The sequence below is a fragment of the Nyctibius grandis genome, chromosome 11 (assembly GCF_013368605.1).
Source record: "Nyctibius grandis isolate bNycGra1 chromosome 11, bNycGra1.pri, whole genome shotgun sequence".
Classification (NCBI taxonomy): domain Eukaryota; kingdom Metazoa; phylum Chordata; class Aves; order Nyctibiiformes; family Nyctibiidae; genus Nyctibius; species Nyctibius grandis.
Genome location: NC_090668.1, coordinates 12,115,807 through 12,140,997, shown reverse-complemented (window position 1 = coordinate 12,140,997; position 25,191 = coordinate 12,115,807). Strand labels below are relative to the sequence as shown.

General features: G+C 38.5%; 1 protein-coding gene across 1 annotated transcript in view; it reads left to right on the top strand.

Moving 5' to 3' along the window:
* Positions 1-24,537, top strand: part of MYZAP (myocardial zonula adherens protein) — a 58,418-nt gene extending 33,881 nt beyond the window's left edge. The window contains exons 11-15 of the mRNA XM_068410223.1: positions 11,690-11,773; positions 12,197-12,297; positions 21,789-22,475; positions 23,126-23,348; positions 24,328-24,537. Coding sequence (XP_068266324.1) covers positions 11,690-11,773; positions 12,197-12,297; positions 21,789-22,475; positions 23,126-23,348; positions 24,328-24,465 — 1,233 coding nt within the window. The 3' untranslated portion in view covers positions 24,466-24,537. The remainder of the gene's footprint in view (positions 1-11,689; positions 11,774-12,196; positions 12,298-21,788; positions 22,476-23,125; positions 23,349-24,327) is intronic.
* The last annotated feature ends 654 nt before the right edge of the window (positions 24,538-25,191 follow it).

Sequence of the window (25,191 nt, the reverse complement as noted above, 5' to 3'; positions counted from 1 at the left end):
CCCTTTATTACTAAATGCATTTTAAACTGCTCGATATAACTTGACCTCTAGTGGGCTGCATTGGTATAACAAACACTTTCAGTTCCAGTTTTGGCAAAAACATGTATAAAGCTTGGGCCAATTATTATTTCATAAATATTAGGTTTAATGGGTGAGTTTAGCTTGCTGATTCCTTGTAATGTATCTCTGCTGGTACCTTCATATATACAGAAAGCCCTTCTAGATCTTTTGGTTATCCTATTTAACAAGTAGAACGTTAGATGACCAACTCACTACTTAGCTGTCAAATATATCTCCTTTTAATTGATGTCTGACTTTTCAAAATCAATTAAATCTTTGTACAAATCCTTGACTGCCATGTAGCCACAGGGAATATATTTTTGCACTCTCCTTTAGTCCTTGTGTGGTTTAGGTTTTCTTTTAATTCAGTTTCCTTGAGAACTGCACGAACCTGTAGCTACATCTGTATTTTCACTAGTTAGCTAACTAACGATTCCTGTAACAGAGGTTTGATCAGGTCAGATGGTACCAAATACATTAGACACTTATTGTTTTTTTAATTTTGCGCTATCCGTGGTTTGTGTCTGTACTGTGTTTGAGGAAATATCTACAATATAGTTGGCATGCACCGTTTTTAAACTGGACTCTTTTTAATTAAAGGCCTAAAAATAGCAGCTTTAATAGTACAGAGAAGAGTAGCTGTCCACCGTGGGGAAGACAAAAAGCATTGCAGATGTGTACGCCCTGAGCTATCCACGCATGTGGTATTTTTCGTAATTTTGTGCTCTTTTCTATGTAAATATTAGAAAAGTATTTTTAGGCTCACTTTAAGCAACACTTACTAACTATATGCCATAGAAGCTGAGAAATCAGCAACAAAAATACTTCTTAAAAAGTAGGCTATTGAAAAGGAATGCTATCTGAAGAGACTCTTCTGGAGTTAAGTTAAAAACTAGTGAGCAGCAGCACTAAACATACTTTCTAGAGTAAATAGGGAAGATTTTGTAATTGTGCTACTATTTAAGTCCCAGAAAATGTGTTAATCAGGGTATATTTGAATGCACATCCTCTCTACATTAAATTTAACCGAATGCAGATTGTAATGACTAGGGATATCTAGAAAAGTCTCATGAAAACCTGCCATGTTACTCGTTATTGCAATACTTTCATGGCTGGTATCTGTAAAATAACATTCCATCTTAGGGTTTATGAGGATATTATAATGATCAATACCTTGCATTTAAATAATGCAATTGAGACACAAAGAATGAAAAAGCAGCTAGAAAGCCTGCTTTCGGAAATGCTTAGCTTCTCTGTTGCATGAGAACAGACTGAGAACAGGCTAACCTGGGAAACTCAGAAGTGGAAAAAAGTAAATAGTCAAAATTATCAGCAGTGCTTTTATTAGAAGCTGAAACAAAGCTACTGTATGAACTAGGCGAGAATGATGGCTAAGCCTGTGCTTGCTTGACTACAGGATGAGCTTTATTTGGTATTAATCTTGGTATATTTGAACACAGACCTGAAGTATAAATGAGGGGTTTATTCTTTCAGTGTAAACCACCACAGCTTTATGCTGTTGTCATCTCGAATTTAGACAAAGTGGAGCTACAGAAATGAACATCATTTCAAAGGGGTGCCAAACAAACAAGATATGCTGCTTCAAACTCATATGGAGAACTGTCAAAATTGAACAAGTACTGAGATGAATCTGCTGGCTGAAAAATCACAAAATAGATTGCTCTTCAGGCCTTTTTAGGAAATGAAATGGATCATTTGCAAGTGACAGATGCAGGACATTCTGTAAAAGAACAGCAAGCAGTCTGGAGGAAGTGAAAGAGAAGCTTTATAATGGAGTTTTGTGATGCAGTAGGCAGCTCTAACCCCTCCAGTGCTGTTTTGCTGGCATTTAAATATGTGTTAGGAGGCTGTGGTCAGTCCTAATCTAGGCATGCATGAAAGAGGGTGCTGGCAGAGAAGCACCAAATGTAGGAGGCCATGGAGGAAAAGAGTATTAAAGCCTTCCTTTTCACAGGACCCATCTTGCTGGTACTGAATGCAGTAGATATGTGACCTGTGGAATTGAGCCCAGTCAGAGAAGGACAATCACAGCTGAGTGTGCTTATACTCCTTAGCAAAGAAATCATTTACTTCTAATTTTTCTTCTCTGAAAATAAATCCTTCCATCTCAGGCATTAATAGAACCTTTTTCAACTTGACCTAGTCAGACCAGTCATAAATTAAATAGGAGCATGGAAAATAACTTTCAGAAGAACACAAATGGAAGAAATAAAATGGAAATTTGCTGGCCTCGGTGACCTTCAACATCTTTGTGTGTTAGATCCCACGCACACCCATTTTTTCAGCTTTGTAGGGATTCTCTGCTGTGAGATCCAAGATCGCAGCCCATTAGAGCACCAGCTGAACAGAAAGTTATCCTGCATAGTCTTAAAGCCTCATATTCTCATTAGAGAGAGATTGCAGATAATTTAAGGCTGACAGATTTATCCCTGTGTTGAACTTGTTTGTTAAATAAATCTATTTGTTCCTAGCTTAGTGCAGTACACTTTACATGAAGTGCTGGCAGTTGAAAGTGCAGGACCTGCATTTGGCAGGTGTGTAGAAACCCAGCCCTTTTCTCATAGTATTTGTACATAGCAGGCTTTAAACAAAATAGGAGACAGATGGCCAGAGTGGGTAACCCAGAGCTAAGTGGTGAAATCTGTAAACATTAATAATGGTAGACTCAATTAACTCCCCCCCTCCCTCACCCCGCTCCCTCTTTTTTTAGCCCTTGCCTTTGTAGGCATCTTAAAGTACGGCTGGGCAGAGAGAGACTTGTAAAGACAATCCAGGAAAAAGCCAGTTTGATCAGAGGAAGAATTTGCAGGGAGATTCACAGTGTGAAAGGTGCAAGCATGCAAACTTCAGGGCCTTCCACAAAGGAGATTTCAATGCAGAGATGGAATTGGGCAGGCAGATGCAGGCACAGAGGCGCTATGGGAGGGCATGGGAAGCTGCTACCACATTGTTCCTTTCAGAGTTAAATTGCTGCTGTTCTGTGAGAGGGGTGCAAGCTTGTCTTTTAAGTTATCTATTTGATATGGTCAATCAGTTTATCCTGTCTGTGCCAGTGTAGGAGATGGGAGAGAGTTTAGTGTAAGATAACGCTAAAAGTCTTCAAATGAAATACAAACCATTGATTTTAAATCAGCGACAAAAGTATTTTCTGACTTGATCTCAATTTCAAACCTGGAGAGATTTAAGAGAGCTTTAGTTTTGAGATTTGTGCAATTGACATTGAAATGGATTGCAGATTCATGGCACAATAAGCTTACTTTATATGTAATATTGTTTCATCGTTGAGAAGCAGGATAGGGAAGGAAATGAGCATTTATATTTTGTAAGCAAGGCCAGTGAGTTGATGCAGATACAGGGAGCTGATCTGAAGGGGACTGAGAAGAGAAAAAGATACTTGATTCCATGCCAAGAAATTATCTACAGAACTCAGATTTCTCATGAAATTCCCCTAACTACTGAATTGAACTGTCTCTAGGTCATGGCCCATGAGCTGTTCTCCAGCTTTAGTCTCAGATTCGTTGGATAATAAATGGTGACCAAACACCAAGGAGAAGCTGTATCCTGTTCTGTTGTGAAAGATACTTGTATGAAAGGACAAAGTGCTAATGAGCAAATGATATCCCAAATACAGAAGATACTTTGTATTGCATAAATGGGGAATAAAGAAGAAATTTTCCCACCAAAGACTTAATAACCAGCTGAAAACTTCTGTATCAAGATATTCCAACTCCAGAAATATTGCAAAATATCCCAGCTTTAATATGGAAGTACAGTTTCGATTTTAGGTCAAGTAAAAGAAGCACACAGAAGCATAGAGGATGAGAAGATGGAATTATCAGCCATGGACGGATGCCAAATTTTTACTAATCAAAATCTGCATTGCATAATATCTACAGTAAAAACAAAACCACAAAGCACACAACAACAAATGTGGAAAGAGAAATCCACCTTGGGAGCTTGGAGGAAGAAGACGAATGGCAGAACATAAATAACTCACCACCCCCCAGTTCAAGTGTTTGGCATGCCTCAGTGGACTTGAGCAATGCAGTACATTGCTTATCTGTTGGCAGAAGTAGAATCACTGCTGCTCTTTGGTGAGAGTGTATATGCATAGCATCAGCCCTTTCAGCTGGGAATTGCCTGGCCAAGTCATTAATTAGAAAACTTGCACATTACTAAGGTAGCTTTTAGTAAGGTGGGTTGAACTGTTAGACAATGTGCCAATGTTTGTAACTCATTAGGACATCTAGGCCCTGTGGGCCTGCTTTAGCAATAGATGTACATCAAAGACTGGTGTAATGTGTTCATACAGCTCATTAGTTTAGGAAGGTCTCTAAGATGGTGCATTAACTTAAATCAGTCTGTTGTTACTTTTTCTTTAAATACAATATGAGTTTTAAAATACAAAAAATATTGAGGGGGTCACTTGAGTGAATTAAGGAGGATTAAAAGGTGAAGGTTGTCATTCCTATTTACTGTATTATGTTCCCTGAAAAAAATTCAACACTCTTGTCTAGGTTCTGATAAATAACACTTAAGGTCTAGTGAAATATTGGACTGGTTAAAATCTTGTTCTCCTTGTACAGTGATTACATCTGAGAGTTCAGGCTGATGTTGCAATGTCTCGTCTGTCTTGTTTTGTATCATATAGTGTGTGTTTGTCCTGTGTTTAGTCATATTTATGACCAGTTTGTTCATGTCTCTGTATCAGTGTTACAGATGCCCAGTCCATTAACAGTAGATGAATAAGGAAAACGCACAATACTTGAATAATATATAATATTTAAATGTATTAACTGTCATGTTCTGATAAATATTTTAAACTAATGGATGATGAATATCAAGTGGTAAATGTTGACTGAGTTTACCTAACAGTTGGATCTGTTCCAATCCAATAGATCACTGTATATTTCAAGCCTCCAGAACTGTGTCTGAGTACACAGAATAAAATAAAGTTGCTATTTCAGACTTTCTTTATAAAGGCTCTACAATTGGACACAACTTTAATTCTCTCTTAAGATGCTTTTCCCTTCTGCTTTAGTTGCTTTGTAATTCTGTTGACTTCCCTTCTAATATCACTACTCGCATCTCCAGCATTTCTTTAGAGACTCTTTCTTTTGGGTCTTGTGATTCTCCTCTTGACTATTCTTCTTAGTTGTTCTATCCATGAGATCAATTTAGTGCTGTTGACTCGTACATCTAGCTTTTCATCTTACTGAAGCGAAGTTTAGTTGCTTGGGGGAGCAAGAGAAATTCAGAAGTGCAGCTCTTCCTAGAAAGTGTTCATGCAGTCCATTCAAGTAGCATGACAATTTTGTTTGGTATTTGAGGAGATGTATTGGAGACTCTATAAGGTGCAGTGGTGAGAAAGAAACAGATCTTCATTGATGGGATGGACAAGAACAACTGAATTTTCTGGGAGCTGCTACAAGATAAAGGTGACAGTCTGGAGATTGAGGGAGTTTGAGAAAGGGACAAAAGCAATAGGACTGAATCAGTCCTATTGAGACCTGTTTTCAAGAGAGCTTGAAAAGAAGTGCTGTGGCCATATTAATCCTGAGCTAGTGGATAAATTCAGGATGATTCACGTTGCATGTGGGGCCTTATGTGCTGATTCAGATCATTAGAAATTGCAGTGGTATGTGAAATGCAAGCTGCACATGCAACACAATCTGCAGGGAACTTCATGGATCCTGCCATGACGGGGAGAGATCAGGTGCCCTTCCTGTGCCTGACAGCCAAATGCCAGGGATTGAAGTGGGGTGGCCGAAGGGCTGAGCTCGCTTGCACCCCGCCACGTTGGCCTGTCGCCAGGTGCAGAGCTCCTGAGCAGCATGTGCGTACTGAGTGACTGAGCCAGGGAGTTAATCTCTCCTGGTTGTTGCAGCACTGGGGAGAATGTGCTCTGCTTTTCAGCCCCTGGGATGGCCTAAGAGCGTGTGATGCCCCTCAGTTGCTGGCAGATCAGATAAATTACAATACTGTAGCTTGGGCCTTGTAGCTCTTCCCTTTCCAGTTTTAGAATAGTCAGATGTCTCCCAACAGGAAAAGGGAAAGCAGGAGCAATGAATACAGTGGGGTGGGGAGGTAAGAGAGAATGAAGTGATAGGAAAAAAGGTGGTGGTGTGGCCTGGGGTTGCTAAATTCACATTTTTGCTGTTAGGAGAACTGTTTTGAAAGGAATGAGTGGTTCATTAATGTAAAATGATATTGCTAAGTAGGTTGCCAGTCTTGTTTGACTGCTTAATGTGGATGTGAAGGTTCTAGAAATACTGGTAGTAACGTGGAGGGAGCCTAACAATGCAATTCAGGTCAAGAGGTAAGTGCTAGGGAAAGTCTGTCTGGGTGCTTTCAGAGAAGGTTGGAAGAGGGGAGGCTGAAGGATATACCTGAATACTGCCTGTAGAAAATGATGGAGAAATCTGAGAGGGTAGTTGTGCAAAAGCCAGATTTGGGAGCAAGTTGCTGAGTTGGCAGTGAGCTGAAATGCTAAAGTCTGCAGACCTAGCAAAGATGAGGTGGATTATAGGCCTCGGGCATTGCCGAAAGAAAATGTAGGAACATCTTGGTGATAATTTTGTAGTCAGTCCAGAAGTGACTCAGATCCAAGAGTCAGTACATGGAAGTTGAGTCTTTGGCTTGCACTGATTTGTTTCTGACCATAGACTATTCTGGCCACCACTTGGGCCCTGACTTCAGTATTGTGTTTGACCTGTCTTGCTTCTCCTCTCCTTCTCCTAACCTTATATTCAACCAAAAGTCAAAATCTATTGCTCTGTCACCTGCTAGTTGTTCTTTTGCTTTATGGAACTCCTTGAAACAAAGACACTCTTAAGACTTGGGTTTGTGGTGCTGTATGTGTTATCTTATTTTAGTTTGCCATAATATTTTTATGGAAAAATCAAAATGACATTAAGTAGCAAAGTGTGAATTTTACTTTTGAAGTGCTTTTACCCAATATCATCATTATGATCCAGTGTTCTTGTTACGTTCCTCTCTCAAAGGAAACCATCACTTTTACTTTATGCAATGTGACTTATATAAATGTATTGAATTAAGGTTTCACTTTATTTAATAGAGTAATATATTAATATAATTCCCTAAAGTTATACCTGTTTTTCCTAGTTTCCTGTGACATATCCCTTCAAGGATTAATCAAATCAGGTTTGCTCACTCCTGGTGCTAATGGTATAAGATGATGCATGCTCATGTCCTTATTCAGTAAATAAACTTTTTTTTGTAGTAAATTACTCTGATAGACTGTGTCATCTATGTCAGGCCTGTAGGCACATTTAAAATTGTGTCATAACTTTTTGGAAGTTGTTTCAGCCCTTGGACTGCAGTAGCTGCTGAGACAACTAGTTGGCCATGTGTCTGGGAGTGCAGCATGCCTGTACGAAGTAATACGGGTGCCCTGCTACATTCTGGCCCCACTTGCTTTCTGCAGCGGCCTTAAAGGGTAGCTCTGCTGCACGTGGGGAGCAGGGACTGCAGAACTTTTTTCCTGGTGCTGAAAAAACCTCTCTCATTTTAGCCACTGCTGAATTTCTCTTGAAATGTGTTTGGTCTGTGTGGCTGTGTCTTTGAGTTCATAACGTTCTGAAGATCCACCAAAAGGTTTTATGTAAGTTACCCAATTCACAGCCTTATCGTATCTGTAATCTGCATGGTCTAATCATTCCGTTGTATTTTGCTGCTAGACTATGACTTTGTGCATGTGATGATATAGTACCACATTGTCTCTTCTCCATAGCATAGAAGAGAAGGCATATTTTAAAATTCTGGCATAATTATTCAGAGGGACAAAGTAGATTGATTTAATGGGTTCTAACTGATGCTATGTAAACATGTTAAAATGAGGCAGGGAGTACGATTGTGTATGGTTCAGTCTGCCAGTCCTTAGAGGATTATCACAAAAAAAAGCAGCAGTAACATTCCTGCCAAATTGCAAAACGTCTTTTTGGAGTTCAGGTTTGTGTTTGGGAAGGGGAGGAAACTGTCAAGGTCTTCCTCTTTATATTGTCTGTTAGATTTTAAAGTGTCCATGCTCATTTTTGCCTTCAGACTATTCTAGTTAAAATAACTCAAAAACATCCTTAGGGATTTTGTGTCTCTGTATTCAATGTAAAGAAACAGAAGTTTAATTTTAACTTACGCTAAATCTGTTTATACATAATACTGGGAAACATAATGGTTACTGTCAAGTTTAGTTCACACCTTAGAGCCTTTATATCATAGAGTGAATATAACTTGAGGTAAATGGCTATGAAACACAAGAGTTTGGTCTTGCTTTTGGATAATATATAATTCAGTCACTGATTTGGAAACAGAATTATATTGTGTTTGATGTAAAAATCAGAATAAGGCAGCTGATGAGGTGTATTGATGTAGAAATCAGAATAAGGCAGCTGATGAGGTGTATTACCTTCAGTAACAAGAATAGGTATCTGTCAGGGCAAACCCCTCCCCTGATGACATAGCTGTGCTTGGTTTCAGTTGTCTTTGTGTCATACTGATTACTGGTGTTAAAATTATTTCCTTGTATGCATAGTAGGAGAACAGAATATTAGTAGAGAAGACTCACTTGAAAGTCCTAAAGGAACAGTTTATCTTTTCTGAAGCAGAATTTATTGGCAGAACTGAAGCTATTGAACCAGTGAAGATATAGCTGACAATTTAGTCATACTATTAAACAAAGTTGTAACTAAATATGAAGATCAAAATTTGTTCTATGATTTTCTGAAAATGCTACAAGCCTTGTGTTTCTGTGATTTGAAAACTGAAATGATAATAGCTTTAGATGACATGGATAGTTTTTACATGCACTTTAAAGTAAGAGAAAAAAAACCAAGGAAACATCTGATTTTTCAGAAAGATAGATGATGATAGCACTCATATTCTGTAACTGTTGCTGAAAACACTTTCTGCATGGAGTTTACATTTTAGCTTTTCCAAGTAATAACTGATCATTGTGTCAATGAGATGTGATAACTAAAGATCATGAAGACTATATTAAAGTTGAGTTGGTGGTTTTATAACTTTTCATTCTTTGGTTTAATTTATGCATTTGTTTTGCTTAATTTTTTTCATAGTTCTGTACATTTTGGTTGAAATGTTGTATTATACCTAACAGTAAATTTTTAGGAGGGTGATAGTACTACTGTTGTTTTGATTATTGTACCTTTGAGTATTTTATCATTCTTTTTTAGCAGAATGTGAGTACTTCTACTCATCATTGTTTCCAGACATACTGAAAAGTTTTACACCGGTGGTTTTGAAGGGGTTTGTTAATGTTCTTTCACAAAATTGACTTTAAGATAGAGTGTTAAAAAGGGACTGGCGAGAGTGCATGGAAAATTTGATGCAAGTATTTAGGAATGGTCTTTCTTGACTATCAATGTCACATAATGACTGCAAGGAAAAATTAATATATTTGGAGCTTTCCTTGATTTCAGTTTGGCTGTTCTACAAAATGAATTCACTTCAGTAAAAGTCCACTAAATTACTAATAAATACTTTTTACTTTTTTCCTTAAAATTGTATCAATGAAGCCCATCACAAATCAATAACTTGACAAAATAAAGCTACCTCACTTAATGTGAAGTTTTACAGAAAATGCCTATTTTTTTATTATGCATAGGTATTTTTATCATTTTCTTGTGATAAAAAAGCTATAGGCATAAATCTGGGGGTTTTTTTCACTGTTGGCATATTGCCCAAAAATGTGAAGGAATGCGTGGGATACACACTTTTCTAGTGCTGTAACGGCAGTTTGAATATCTTTCTTTCCCCATCTAACACATAGCTTTAAGGGGTGCACTTTTTTATATATACAGTAATAGAGACTTCACTAAAAGCAATGCATGGCAGACTGGCATTCCATTTGTGATGTGGACCATCCATTTACTAGCTTGGTTTACTTCTAATTCTGCTTTCAGGCTTAAGATCAGAAACTTTCTGTGTCTTTAATTTACTTCAATGAATTGTGGAGACAATTGCCTTAGATAACGCACTGTTAGGTAAAGCAGACCGTTGGTTGGGCTCTGCCTAGTTGAGGAGAGGCGGCATGGAGCAGGGAGAGGGGTTTAGCTAATGATGTTACACCACCTCAGTTGAGAGACAAATTCCCATGGACTTAATAGGGGGAAAACAGGGTTTTTGACTTTCATGTCATCTGACCTGAAATGGCTTGTTCAAGAAAGGTGGATTGAAATTTAATTGGAAAAATTACTGACATGACACCATTTAACACTGAGAGAAAAAGGAGTATCCACTGCTATCAGCTTTTATTGCTGTTGCTGTTGGACAAGACTTGCATGTGCACAGCACACAATGGGAAATCTGCCTTCTCCCAGTTCCTACCTGCACGCAAACATGATGCAGAATCTCTTTTCTCCCTCAAAGTGATCTCTCAGTGCACCTCTGATGATGCTCCTTAGATACATTTTTAACACTGCTTTTTGCATCTGAAGTAGACTGTAACTACACGTATAGGAAGCACCTTGTCTTCTGTGCTTGTAAAGTGGTGTGTGTCTACAGCTGTCTGAGTAATAACGTGAACTGCCTCCTGGGGAAGGAGTAACAATTGAAGTTGTTATTTGGCTGCTGTTTTGTTTTGCTCTTTTTATTAGCCACTGTTTTAGTAGGTGTAGTCAGCAGGGGTTAAGAGAGAATAACAAGTGACTTTTCCTTTGGTCTGAGGAGAAAATTCAGTTTGTTTGCACAGGGTGCTATTGTCTCCTAAGTGCAGTCAGCTGAAAGGAACTGACCCCTGTGCCGGTCAACAGGACTATTGCTGATAACAGTATGAACCCCACACAGCAAATCTTGCTTTAAGCAAAGGGTTCAGAAGAATGGAAAAGGAAATCTGTCTGTGGCTTTAGGAGCTTTAGAAAGCCATTTCTGCACAACCAGAACAGCTTTGGGCCAGCAGCATGGGGCTGATATGAAATCTGGGTCATACACAGTTTCTCTGGTCATACCTGCTTGTGCTGGTAGCAGGGAAAGATTTAATGCAAAGGTTCTTGTTGTATGGCTCTATGACCAGCAGAAATCACAGAATATAAGGAAAGTTGCCTTCTGTTCCACATAGAACAGTATTAAAATGCAATGCTTCTGTTGCAGCTAAGTTTATTTTAATTTTCATGAACATCTGTAAATAACTTCTTTCCATTCCCTAGGTACAAAATGAAAATGCACTTTTTTTCAAGGAGTCTGGTATGCCAGGAAATAACTGAACAAATAAGACCTTAAAGAAACTAGCAAATGTGCAACATATTTTTGGGTGTAATAGGCCTTTGAATCAAAGATGGAGTTCTCCCTAGCTTGCTTTGTTACGTGACAATGTTTGAGTTTCCATTCTCTTTCCAGAAAAATACAAATTCTTAAAAGCTATGTTAGTATACGTGTATCATCGTTATATAAACAATGCTAATTGTATGGGATGATAGCTAATCCATGGATTAAAGCAGTTTGTGAATATGTATAGGTATTCAATTGTTGCTGAACAATAAAATTAAACATGTTTTCTTCCTGTGGTATCTAGGTCTTTTTCCTCCTCTTCCCATCCCCGTTAGACTAAATGTCTTTGTTTCATTTTTCTTCATAGATTGAAATGCTAAGGAAGAAAGTAAAAGAAAAGGAATTATTTATAATACAGCTTTTAGAAAAAATCTCTTTCTTAGAATGTGAGGTAAGGCATTACCTTTTAAGTTTATATTATTTTGATTATTTTATGAAACCAAATAAAATTTGAACCGATGTCACCTGATGTTATCTGGATGTATATTTACTGTATGTATTTGCTGTTCTTCAGTATAGAAACCAAACTTACGACTCCAGTCACATAGAAATGTATGTAATACAAAGTCTCAAAGTTCATGCTAAGTTTCTTAACATACAATTTTATAACAATATTATAATTACTTAAAGCAGAAGCTTCTGAATAAAACTGTTAGTTTCATTTATATTTTTTTCCCAGAAGTAAGGATTCCTTTATTTTCTCAATAAATACTTTTACATTATTTCTTGTGGGGAGAAGACAATGTGCAATTTTATTTCCTTGTTTAATTAACATTATTTAAATAAACTTGTGATGCAAATTACTGTTTTCCAGAATAAAGAATTACAAGATAAATTGGACTACTTAATGGAAAACCAATCAAAGACCAACATAGAAACCAGAGATACTGGTGTAGAATGTGATCTTCCATACAGGTATTTACTTTTTCTGCTTGTTCACAGGAAACTTCTTCATGATGTCCCTTATTGGTGCTGTATGTGTAAACCATTGCGCTAATAACTGTTAAGAGTGGATTGTGGAGTTTTGCATAATTTTCCTAAGTTTAAATGAGCACATCTACTAAGTGTAGTGTACTGTAATGACTTATGGAGTAGGATTTTTTTTTTTTAAGATGCAAACATATTGCAAACCCTTGGGGAGTGCTTATTTACAGTAACGTGATTTAAGCACAAGATTTATCTCTATGCAGAAATTTACCTCTATGCAGTTTAGATTACTTTTCACAATTAATTGTGTTCTTAAATGTAATATTGCCGTTTTTATTGTTGCAGGATCCATAGCCCTAGTAGCTGTATTGCTGGACATTCCAATATGAGCTCTAGCAGATGCCTGCATGTAAACTTGTCAACATCTGCAATGGTTTTTATCAAATATTCTTTGCAGCATTATAGAAAAGAAATATGGAACATAGCAAGTATACTGAATAGTTTAATTTTAGCCTGTCAATGTCAATAACAAGGCACAAGTTCATTGCCGTGGCATTTCCAGCCCAGCTGTCTGATACTCTGACATTAACTCTGTAAGCTTTTTCTTGTCTCCTTAACAGTACAAGTACTGAGAACAGAAGATCTCCTGAAAGTGCAAGGCCAGTGAGGACATACACCCCATTCAAGAGAGTGTTGGAATTTAGCGCAAAGAACAGTACATCTTGAGCATGCAAGTCAACGTGCTTTCTAAATACGAGCAAATATCTTGCGCCTTTGCAGCTTGATTAGATAAATTTTTATCAAGTCGTAGAGAACAGCAGCATGGAGTCTTGCTAAATTTATGCTGAAAGCAGATTTGTAGTAACGTCGTATCTGAAGTTACTACTGACATTAACTGTGAGGGGGATATGGAAGAAGTGGGAGGAGTCAAACAGCAGTCAATATTGCTTCCTTAGAAGCTGTCTAGTGCAATGTGTCATTTCAAATGCCTGTAAGGAAAGAGTTGTATAGCTGTACAGTTTTTTCTTCAATTGTGTTGTAATTCTGTTTGTACAATGAAGTTCTAATATATTTTATTGTCAATACAACCAGAAGCAGTATCTGAAACTATGCTGGCAGAGGGCATTAGTCTGAAAGCTTCCCCTTTGTCCGTGTACAAAGTGTGAGGGCTGTTCACGCCTGTCATATAGACGTGGTATAGTTGAGGGCTTGGTTCGCCTGGAAGAAGTTCAGTCATAAACACCTCTCTTTTGCTGGGAGGGAGAGATGCAACTGGGCTGTTTCAAATAATTCCCTCAATGCATGCAAATTGATATCGTGTTTGTTGCGACAGAGCAGATTATAATGGATTTTGCTTTGTTGGACTGATGCACTGGTTTGCTCTTCCTCAGTCATGGGATAGAGTGACTACTGGTAATACATTCAATAGTAATTGTGTAGGAAAATCCCTGTCATTTTTTTAATTTACTTTTCCATTAGAGGAAGGAATTTTCATTACACAGAATTTTGCCTACAGCAACCCACAGCAGTCCCTGCAATTCCTACATCAATAGCAATCCTGAATCAGGATTTTGATTTTGAGTATTTTTTTTTTCCAAAGCACTTAAAATCTTATCCTTGACTTCTAAGTACCATCAGAAATGACTGCATCTAGTACTCAACTTATTTAAATATATATGTATAGGGTATTTTTTTACATCTTGTTTTGATCTCCCAGTCTTAGTGAACTAAACTGAATTACGAATATTTTCCATTAGTTCTATTAACATGAATGAAGGGCTTTTTTTTAATTACAGCAACTGCTATAGAAAACAAACAGCTTATGTTTGTTCTTGCATTGAATGTCAATCCCAGGAGGTACTCACCTTGCCACAGGGCTTCACAAAGTGATTGCTTTTATCTCCAGTCTAATCCAAGTTCTTAAATTCAGTACTGTCTGTTCAAATTAAGTATACTCAGTAGAGTTGTATTTAAAATAATAATATTGACCTTATAATCCAAATCTTACTCCTGCATTATTTATGGGTTTCTGAATTTGTTAGAGAACTTTGTTTATTCTGTAGCTGTGCTGTTTAACTACTAAAGAAAGAAGCCTGGATTGGAGGATGGATTGAAGGATATACTGTGGTACAGGTATCTTGCAGGAACATGAATTGCTTGATATAATCAAAGCATATACAAAATAAAATGGGAAGCTCAAACTTCTCCAGCTTTTGTGCTCAAATCATCCTCTGTTTGCATATAAGCTATTTTTTTCCTCACGACCTGTTCAACTCCTGAGAACTTGAAATGGTCGTTCTTTCTAAAAAGTCAAACACAATATGATGGATTGTATTACGCACAAAACTCAAGAAATAACTGCAATCAAAACCATTAACAAAAAGGTAAATTATCTACTGTGTGAAGGAAGCCTGTAATCTTCACTGGTATAGAAGTTGCGAACATTAACAGGCGCTCAATGTTTCTTTTAAAAAGAATAATTAAAAAATACATCACGTTAGTTTTAATAGCTCTAAAAGGAAACTGTTTACCTTGCATGTGATGAGGCAGTGCAAAAGATCTCATACGTATCAAAAAGGCAAAGAAAACCCTCCAGCTGTCACATTAGCAAGCAGGCATAACACCACACATTTGCTTAAATAGCTTCTCCCAGAGAAAAGGTGCAAAACCTCTAGAGTGAGAAAGGGCTTGAAGAGAAGGTCCCTGAGACTACAGTCTGCTCCCTAGAAAAACAGTCCTCAGGCGAAGCACCCTCTCATTTTGCAAAGCAGAGGAATTGTCTTGTACCTGAATACCAAAACCACAGAAACAGCTGACACATGGAGAAGCTGTAGTCTATGAATAGGGTATTTTGGTTGAATGAAGTTTTGATGCCTGAGTGAATTTGGGAGACTGAGTTTGCTGAACAAAGTTCCCAAATAACAGTTAATTTTATCAATAACTAAATGAATAATGGTTATGAAGATCATGAAGTGAAACTCTAAAAGAGAACACATTTAAATTGGAAGTGTATGTTGATGAACCCAAAGATGATGTATAATGACCCAACTCAAAGTTCAGGGATAGCCTTTGTTACTGGTGTAATCATATCTCCCTCTAGTGGCTCGTAACAGCAGATATTCGGACAGTACCTGTTTTTGAAGTGAAAGACACTAAAAATGAATCCCAACTGGCCATATTAATGTCCATTAGGGATGCAGCTTTAGTTCATTACGTAATGCCTTTTAGCATTTTTTTTTCTGCCCAAATAGTCCCTCTGTATTTCAGGAATTTAATTCTGAACCATGGTTTGTGAAAGTTACCTTCAAACTTAAGATGAATGGATGAAGGCAGTATTTTATAGATAAAAGGAAATGCATGTTGTTGTAAAAGACATTAAGTGATAAGTTTAAATAAGTAAAAAACTTTATCCCTCTGTCTTGTTTTGGCCAGAATTCAGAAAACAGAACCTGATGACTGTGAGGTGCTCAGTGAATGGTAGCAGAGGGCAGGATGAAGTATCAAAATGCTGTTTTCACACAGACTTCAAAAGGAAGTTCATTCTACTTTTAATATATTCCTGAGGATCTCCTCTGAAAATACTGCAAGCTATTTTAACTCTCAGACTTGCAAAATGATGATCATCTGCTCAAGACTTTACCAAGACTGCAGCAAGGCGTTGAATTTTCCTGGTAAAGTTTTCTGTATAAATTCTTTCTTAACTATTTGATGAAATATGGTAATTTTTTTCTAAACCAAGTAAGGATTGAAGTCTATGCTATATATTAAGAGCATTTTGACATGCAATGAGCTGGATGACCATAATTTGATTGGACTACTGGTCTAAATTTGGTAACTGTGAAGAACAGGAGAGGAACAGTATTTATATAATTGTGTTACATGAAAATGTAGAGCTTTCCATTCAAACCAGCAGCAATGTAAATTAGCATAGATAATAACAAATCTGACTGAAAAGACTGTAACACTTCAGTATAAATTTTGTCAATTTAAGAATGGGTTAATTAGTACTATAACATTAGAAATTAGTAAAATTTCTGTAACCATCAATAAAAGCCATATAGATAGGTCCCAAAAAGTGCATTAAATGTAACTCAATTGTATGACTACATTTGTACCATGGTAAGTATTCTTTTGTGATTTATTACAGATACTCTGGAAAGTATTTTGGGATACAGTTTTCATATATGCTGTATAAATAATGCAGTTACAGTGTATGCTTTTAATACATCCTGTATGTAGGACTTGAAAAGGATAAATTGCAATAAATATTGTATTTAAACTTTCTATTATGTTGTGTCAACATTCATTTAGAAATAAACTTACCTTAAACCCTTGCAAACTCTTACTCTACACAAAGTTGTTTGTTCGAAACATGTACGAATGCAAAAGCAGTTCCTCTGGAGCCTTGATGTTCTTGTCAGTGTTTCCTTTGGCAGATGGGCTCTTGAGAACAGGAAGACACTCCCTTGCTAAAGACTAAAGACTCTTCTCAAAGCCAAGTAACAAAAGTAGCTGAACTCTTTTATGAAATAAAGAACTATTGACTTGCACAGGATAAACAAGAACTGGGCAGCGCAGCTCTTGCAAAAACTAACAACTTCAGATCCCACAGATGGTAACTTCTGAATGCACCTGGCATGATGCTCTCCAGGCTTCAGTATTATTAGGATGACCTTGGCCCATCTTTTTTTACAGTTTATATCCACTCACTAATAGAGATTTGTCTTTAAGACTGTCACAATGAAACAACCTACATGTCAACTAAATAAGAAGAGGTCATGCAAATCACAGTGACAATCACTGTGTTACTGGTTTGCAAAGCTCTGCTGAAGAACACGAAGTTTTTTACTTGAGTAATGCTTCCCTGCGTATGTGTAATCAGTACAGATTGCCAAAAGGACCTCATAAAATCCTGCTGAGATCAGGAATGCTCAGTGCTGAACCTACAACATAGGATTCTAGGAGTCGGACACTAGTGCTTTTTGGAGAGGCTTTAAATCCTTCTTTCGACATCTGAAGACTTTTAGACATGGACAGATAAGCAAATAGGTAAGAAGTTAAGTTCTCTCCACATTAAGTCTGTAATTCTGTACAGGAAATCCCTGCTCCACAGAATGGAGGCGTACATGCTGAGAGTTTCATTCCACTTATTTCATTCCCATTCAGCACCTGGGGCTATTTGCTTGTGTAAAAGAAGAAATGCACTTAAGAGACCTGATGAGTTAAGGCCCTTGAGTCCAGCCCTACCTCAAGCACTAGAACCTGGAAGAAACACAGGAACACAAGGTGGTAGGAGCCATCAACAACTTAAGGTATGTGAAAACTTTCAAAAGAAAAAGGGACCTGGTGGATTAAAGAAAAAATATGTAGAAGTGAACACCTATGAGATTACAATATTCTGTAAATGTGTGCGTGGTGCGTGTAGGCATACTACAATAATATTATGGTTGCTTCCCATATGTAAAACAGTATGTTGATAGGTATAAGCATACAGAGGATTGCTTTTAAAGTGTTTGGGGTTTTTTTTAGAGAAAAAAGGTTAAGGGAGGAGTTGTTTTCTTTAAATTAAGGAAAATAAAATGAATTATTACAAAGGTGCATTATGCTGATTTTAAAAGTTGTTTTTTTAAAAAATGAAATTAAAATGATTAATTTTAATTCCAAATATTCATACCATTTTTTCTGTTAATTTGGGGGTGGTTTATTTTGTACGTGTATCTTGATTCCTCTCCTCCTGCCCCTCAATATTTCCACCTAGGAGCACAGGAACTGTAAAAGTAGTTTTTTCCCCCCTCAAAATGTACTTTCTAAAGTATCTTTTGCCCACTTTCCAAGTGAAAAGAAGTAACAGTTATGTATTTATAAAGTAGAAGAAAGGAGAAAAGAACAATGGAAATGATACCTTTAACACAAAAGAAACAAAAGTGTTAGTTTTACTTTTAATACCAATTTTGGGCAGACTCAGATATTTCTGACAGGAATTTTTTCCACCTGAAAAAATTCAGCCAGTTGTACTCCACGCCCATCTCCCCCAAAATGTCATATGACTAGAATACGAATACATCAGCTAGTCATAACTGGCATTGATAAAACAGAAATACTAAAAATTCAGACACAACCGTCTGTTGCAATGTTCCTTGTAACTGGTGTAATTATTAAAAAAATCTATGCTAGAATAAGTTACTTCGTTATTTAAACACCTTTCTTTTTAGCTCTACCATATACACAGATGAATACTCCTGGGTCACACCTTGCTTTGTGTTTTTTCATGCAGTTTATTCTTTTTTGTTAGTATACCTGATATTCTTCATTGTCATTCTAATAATTTAATTTTCTTGTAGAAATAATACCAAATTGCATAGTAATTCCAGCTATGCTATTGCAGAATAAATTATATTTAACTGTAGATATCTAGTGACAGAAAACAGACTGACTGAAAACTGTATCTAATAATAGCTCTTGAGATAATGTCCTAAGTAAGAAACATAGGAAAGCCCATTATGTGAGAAATAATTAAAAAAAGTTTTCTTGTATACTTAGCTCACATGAATGCTGATCAAAATATTCAAGAAAGTGATACAAAATAAAGCCTCTAATCAAAAAGGCCAAGCATGCTCTGAGGAAAACAATAAAAATATTACTGTGCACTGCAAATAATGACAGTGTATCAGTCTCCCAAGAGAAGCAAGAGCAAACTCCTAAGACTAAACCTGCAGTAGGGCTTGCTGGATGGGAATTACTCATGTTCAGAGTGTGGCTAGGGAGGATTTTCCTATGCACCTGCATATCACCCTAGGGCAAGCAATGCCTAAGTATATAATTCTCCTTAGTGCACAAGTGCTCCATGCTTCTGCTCCTTGACTGAGAAAGCTTAAATCTATTTTTCCTTCTTCACATTTGTATCTAAATTGATACTATCTAGATTGCATTGTATCTAGGTACTGCCCATCTCTCTATAAACAAGAATATATTTGTTCTGGCACCTTCCAAATTTCAGGTATTTGTTCATCATTCTGGAACTGTGTGTTACCTGTAAACAGACTATGGTATTCTAAAACTTGACACTCCTGAACTGTAAAGATGAACAATATTCCTTCCCAATGACCTTGGACAAATACAGACTTGGTGAATGGTATTCCCAGGGAAGCTACAGAATGATCAGTCGTGATTCCCAGCAGTCGTGTTCTTAGGACTTTATTATCTTCATTTTTGCTCTATTTTTTTTGTGTTCATGCAGTTTAGCACATAAGCTGAAACCCACTGTAAATACCGGCATTACTTTTCTGTGCATGCAATAACAGTAGTTGAAGTGAGATGAACCATCATCATGTAAGTGCAGAGCAGCGGTCTAATGAGAGAGTTCCTTCTAGACCCTCAGTTCCACGCGGGCAGAAGCACTGCTGTTTCCATGCCCAGCCTTCCCACTTTCTCCAATCTGCACAGGAGAAAGAGGCTAAAAAGCAAGGCAGTGTTACTTCTTGCAGGATGCAGAAATGTTACATAGATGGCTTAAGCCTGCATTACAGAGGCAGCAATTCAGAGAACTTGTGTCCTATAACAGTAGGTGATTGCCTGGTGAGAAAAACTCACGGTGCTTTCCTCTTCCCTGAACTCTTAGGGAAAAGTCCCTGAGGGATCTTCCATGGGAGATGATCCAGGTTGTGCATAACAGACAGTGAAACAGTCTCTTCAGCTAGTCACTTAGCTTGGCTTTTCTCACCCTGATCGAGGTATTTTTTTCCATGGGTAGCTGCCTACTTGATTAATCTCATTTCCCCTGGCCCTCAGCCTTTCCATTCACCTTCCAGCTGAGCAAACAAAGGGGCAGGCAGCCATTTTAAAACACTTCCTCCTCCAGTCCCTGCAGGGCAAGCCCTCCGTTCATCCTGTTCATAAAACAAGTGTGTTAACAATCCCTGAGAAATGTGCCTCTTTACTATTACTTGGATCAAGAAACCTCCACTAGGATCATCTTAAAAAGGCTGACATCTGCCACCTTGGAACTACCATTTAGCTAATGTCATTATTACTACTAGATGGAGTGGACTTACTAAAGCTCACGGCACTTCTATCAGTTGGGAAAGCTTGGAGTAAGCGGGCCAATGTTAATTAGTCTGAATTGCTGTATTTGATCTCTGTATCATACATAAACATATTAAAGAATAAATGCCATGTGAAGAAAACATCAACAAATTAAACCCTGAGTCCTAAATAGGAATTGATACTCTGCTAAAAGCTGCTCAAACACATGGAAATGGCATGGCTTTCGTTAATGAAAATGCAAAATAATTAACGCAAGAAACAGTTAAGCTGTTGCAGCGCTTTGAGCGTACTAAGAGTGCTGAGTTCAGCGCCAGCAGTCTGCCTCTGCTCCGCACACCCACGCTAACGGGAAACGTGTTTCTTGAGCACTAACTCGGGGTGAAACCCCCCGCCAGCCCCTGCGCCCTGAGAACGCCCGTCCCGCCGCCCGCCCGCCCGCGGGCGCCTTCCCTCGCGCCCCGCCTCCCTGCCGGGTCGGGCACAGGGGGCGGGGCCGCTCGCCTCACGCAGCGGCCGTGGCGGAACGGCTTCGCGCTCTGAGCAAGGAGGGCCCTGCGGCCCTGCCGTTGCTTCCGGTAAGACGGCGGCCTCCGGGGGGCTGCGGAAGCGGCGCCGGCGCCGCCGGGCCCGGGCGGTCGCCCGGTGACAGGCGGCGCGGGGCGGCATGGCAGCGCCGGGCGACGGCCTGCGGGGCCGGAGCCTCCCCGAGCTGCGGGAGATGCTGAGGCGGCAGGAGCGGCTGCTGGCGGACCGGTGAGGAGAGGCGGAGCACGGACGCCAGGGAGCGGGTCAGGCCTCCTGCCGCTGCGCCCGTCCCCGCGTAGGCGGCAGCGGCCAGCCCTCCGCCTCCTGCGTAACGCCTGTGGGGGCTGATGAAGCTGCGCGTACCTGGCAGCGGCTTCCAGCTGTTGCGCAGCAGCGGCGGCCTCTGGAGATGCGGGGCTGCCGCCCCTCGGCGCCGCCCCGTGGGCCCTGTCCCCGCCCAGCTCCTCTTGTCGCTGGGTCAGGCTGCGGGACCGCGCAGCGCCTGCCTGGTGGGGCTGTCGCGGTCACAGCCGGGGGACAGCATTCACATTACACCCGTCTGTGCGGTTTTACAGCCTGGGGACATTTACAGTGACGACTGTGGTTTCTTCTGGGAATGCGGACAGAAAAATCTGCTCCAGTTTGATGAAAATATTGAGTGATATTTGCGCACTTTCAGAGCAGCAGTTACATCTTTGAGCAGAAAAAAATATAGTTGCTTTATCACAGAATACACCTGAGGCTGCCAGTGCTTTGCATCTTACTACTTTTCAGAAACCTAGTATGTAAATAAGAAACTGAATGTTAGACTGAGAAACCTGCCACGTTAACTATTCTAATAAAACAGTTCTGTATATCAGATTGAAATAGAGTTGTTTATACCCTGTTAAATATCTTTTTTTTTGTCTTAGGAATTTCATTGCTAGACTTCCAGATAAGGGTAAGAAGATCTTCGATTTTGCTGAAAAGCTGACACTTGCCATTTTACAAGAGGAAGAATTAGCAAGGAGGGCTGGGATGTTATCTGCTGTCGGGTTGGAGTTTCAGGTGAAACAGGAAGAGATTAATACAAGCAAACAGCAAGTTAGCCTAAATGAGGACACACTAAACCGTGAAGATTCCGCAGTCGTTAATGAAAACTCTAATATTAAAGAAGTTTCTGAGATTTCTTCCGAAAGCCAGGAGGCAGAATGTATTAAGCAAGATACTACAAATACAGCTTTGGAAAATCAAAGGGCTCGGAGGAAAAATGATAAGACTGTTACAAAAGATCAGAATCTTTTTTGTGAAGTCATCTCCAAGTCAGCCATGAGCAGTCATCTGAAAAATGATCAGCAGGTGTCTCAGAGCAATACTGAGGGTGGTATGGAAAGTACAGCTGCTTTGGACAACAGTAAGGACTCAGTTGATGCCTTTGAAAAAGTTAGAATTGTAGATGGGGATAATAGTGAAAAAGTTTTGGAAAAAGAGCAGAATGTGGCTAAACATAAAGGCAATATCTTTGGAAGCCTGCACCCCAAGACACCACATTATATTGAAGTTCTAGAGTCTAGAGCCAAGAACCCAGTCGTTAAAAAAAGCAAATCTAAACCAAATGTGTAAGTACTATGGAATAGAAAAGCCTTTTGTGAAATAATTGACTTGTATAAAACTGGAAATGGTACAGAACAAGCATGGTGGGTTTATTTTCTTGTGGTGATTAGAGATTTAAAGTCATATGACGTGCGAGGTTAATATATTGGCTCTTTAGCATTAAGTGCCACAGAATCTCAATATTGAGTGGTAAAATATTTGTCATGAATCTTCAGAGAGTTTCATAGCTTAAGCTACAAAACTACCAAACAATTGGTAAAACTTTCTTGTGGATCGATTCTAGAACATGTAGAACTGTAATAGCAGGTAGCCTTTTCTTTTCCTGCACCTATAGAGAAATTACAATTCACATGTCTGTACTGGTAGCAGTAGCAGTTCATACTTCGTGTGACTCCCAGAGCATTGCTATTTCATGCTTGATAATTACCTGGCATACCTTTTTTGGTCTCTGTCAGGAGTAACTTGTGATATTGTCTCTCTGCAGAGAAATCTTTTTAGTTTTTCTGAGCGCTGCTTACTTTTTATTTGTTTGTGGTGTCATAACACTTCAGATTTCTTTTTAACTCTTACATGTTGAAAATAAGTTTTGGAATGGAAGTTGTTCAACCTTGTGCTGCAAATTTGGGTCATAACTTTTATGTTTTCTCCCTTCCAGACTGTCAGGAGAGCAAAGTGGATCATCGCATGGTTCCTCATCCAGTCAGTCACCTGGGAGATTTGGCTCTCCAATTACTACTGAAGAAAGACGACTTAGAGATAAGAAACATTTGGATGACATCACAGCAGCTCGGCTGCCACTGCTTCGCCATTCCCCTGCTAAGCTGTTATCCATAGAGAAATCCATAGCAATTCAGATACAGCAAAAAGAAGCTTATGAGGTACAAATTTAAGATTTGGTCTGAAAAGTAATTATATAACTGGGATCACTCCTAAAGAAAGAAAGCATAAAGGGATCTTTTCATACTGATGAATTTGATGATGAAAGTGAGATGGGCAGAATTTTAGGAAAGGCACTTTTTCTTGTATTTGATTCTTTTAATGACATAAATAATGTATTAATCCATTCTGAGACTGTTATTCCTGCATTAAATAAAATCTAGTCTTATTCTTCGTGTGTTGATATGCTAACCTCATTGCACTCACTTCACCTCTGACTAGAAATTTAAATGTATACCTTGCCTATTAGTCTTTAAAGAGTTTTCGGCCCTTGCATAAATGAAGGCCTAGCAGTATTTGTTATTCTTAAAATATGCAAGTATCCGTTTGCCTTTATTTATGCTGTGCCTGAAGAACTCGAGTTCTGAGGTTCCTCAGATCCTGTTGTAATGGGTTTGATTCTGACTACAGGTAGTGCCAAGCTAATGTTTAAATTGAACACTATTGTAAAAGTGTTTGTTGCTGCTTATTGTTTCAAAAGCACTTGTTAATGTAGTCATCTTGGCACTTTAAGGGAGGTAATTTATTTGGAAAATGGAGACAGATTTTTTGCTGAGGTTGCTGAATGACAAGCATTGCTATTGCTAGATGGTTACTGTGCACAGCTGCTCTCTTATGTGCACTGATTTTGTTCTGTTAAAGCTGACATTAGTGTATCACAGATGAGGACTGCCACATGGGGAATTTCAACTGGTATAAAAAGGTCTTCAAATATTAATAGCACAGTTATGTCTAAGTGTGAAAAGAAACCTGAAATTTTTTTGCTAGTTAATAAAACTTTTAATTAAGCCCACTCTGGAATTACTAATATTATTATGTCAAGTTTATACTTTAGTATATTATTTTTTTCATGACAAGGATAAAAATGACAAATGAACACTTCTTCTAACTTGTGTCCTTTTTGTTTTTTCTTTTATATAGGAAATGCAAGCCAAGCTTGCAGCACAGAAGCTTGCAGAGAGATTGAGTATAAAAATGCTCAGGTTTGAACCAGAGGGAGAGGCCTCAATGCAATACAGAGAAGTGAGAGATGAAGATTATTTTTCAGCAGAGGACTGAACTCAAGAATAGATGTCTGAGGATGAGCCACATAACGATCTTTATGCAGATATTAAACCTGGATATTGAGAATGCTTGATCTGGTCAGTTTTTTCTTAAAATTTTAACGTTACAGTTATGGGAAGGGTTCAGTAGAAACCTCTTAAATATAAGTGTTATTAAGTGGTAAACCCAGTGTTTTTTGGGGGCTGCTTTTTTGAGCACTTGGGGCAGCTAATCCTTGTGGAATGCCGCATAGTTTTCAGCCATGGCAAAGTGAGCTCTTTAATACACTTTTGCAGGCTATGATGAGTCATCTACAAGAGAAGGTTTCTTCTGCGCAGAAATGTGATTGCAAAGGGCACCGGCACACATGTCCATAAAGTAAGCTAAGGTGCCTGTGAACTGTTTGCATGTATGAAAGCTTTTGTCTTGTATAAATCTGAGATACTTCTTTTATCTCTTTAAGGCTATCTTACTTTTACCGTATAGTGAAAATACGTGCCTGGGCAGCTACAATAAATACGTGATAGTTAGGCTGTAAATTAGCTTCTTATCACATAAGAACTTATTTCTGTGCCCGCGTCTTAAAATAACACTTTCTGCCCTTATGTTGTAAATAGGTTAAGAACTTCAAGTTATTTGGCAACTCAAATTCTCTTTGGGCTTTAAGGGACTCTGCTGTTTCATTTTTGGTGATTACTGCAAAGCACAACAAGAGATGAAGTTAATCTGAAGACTTTAATA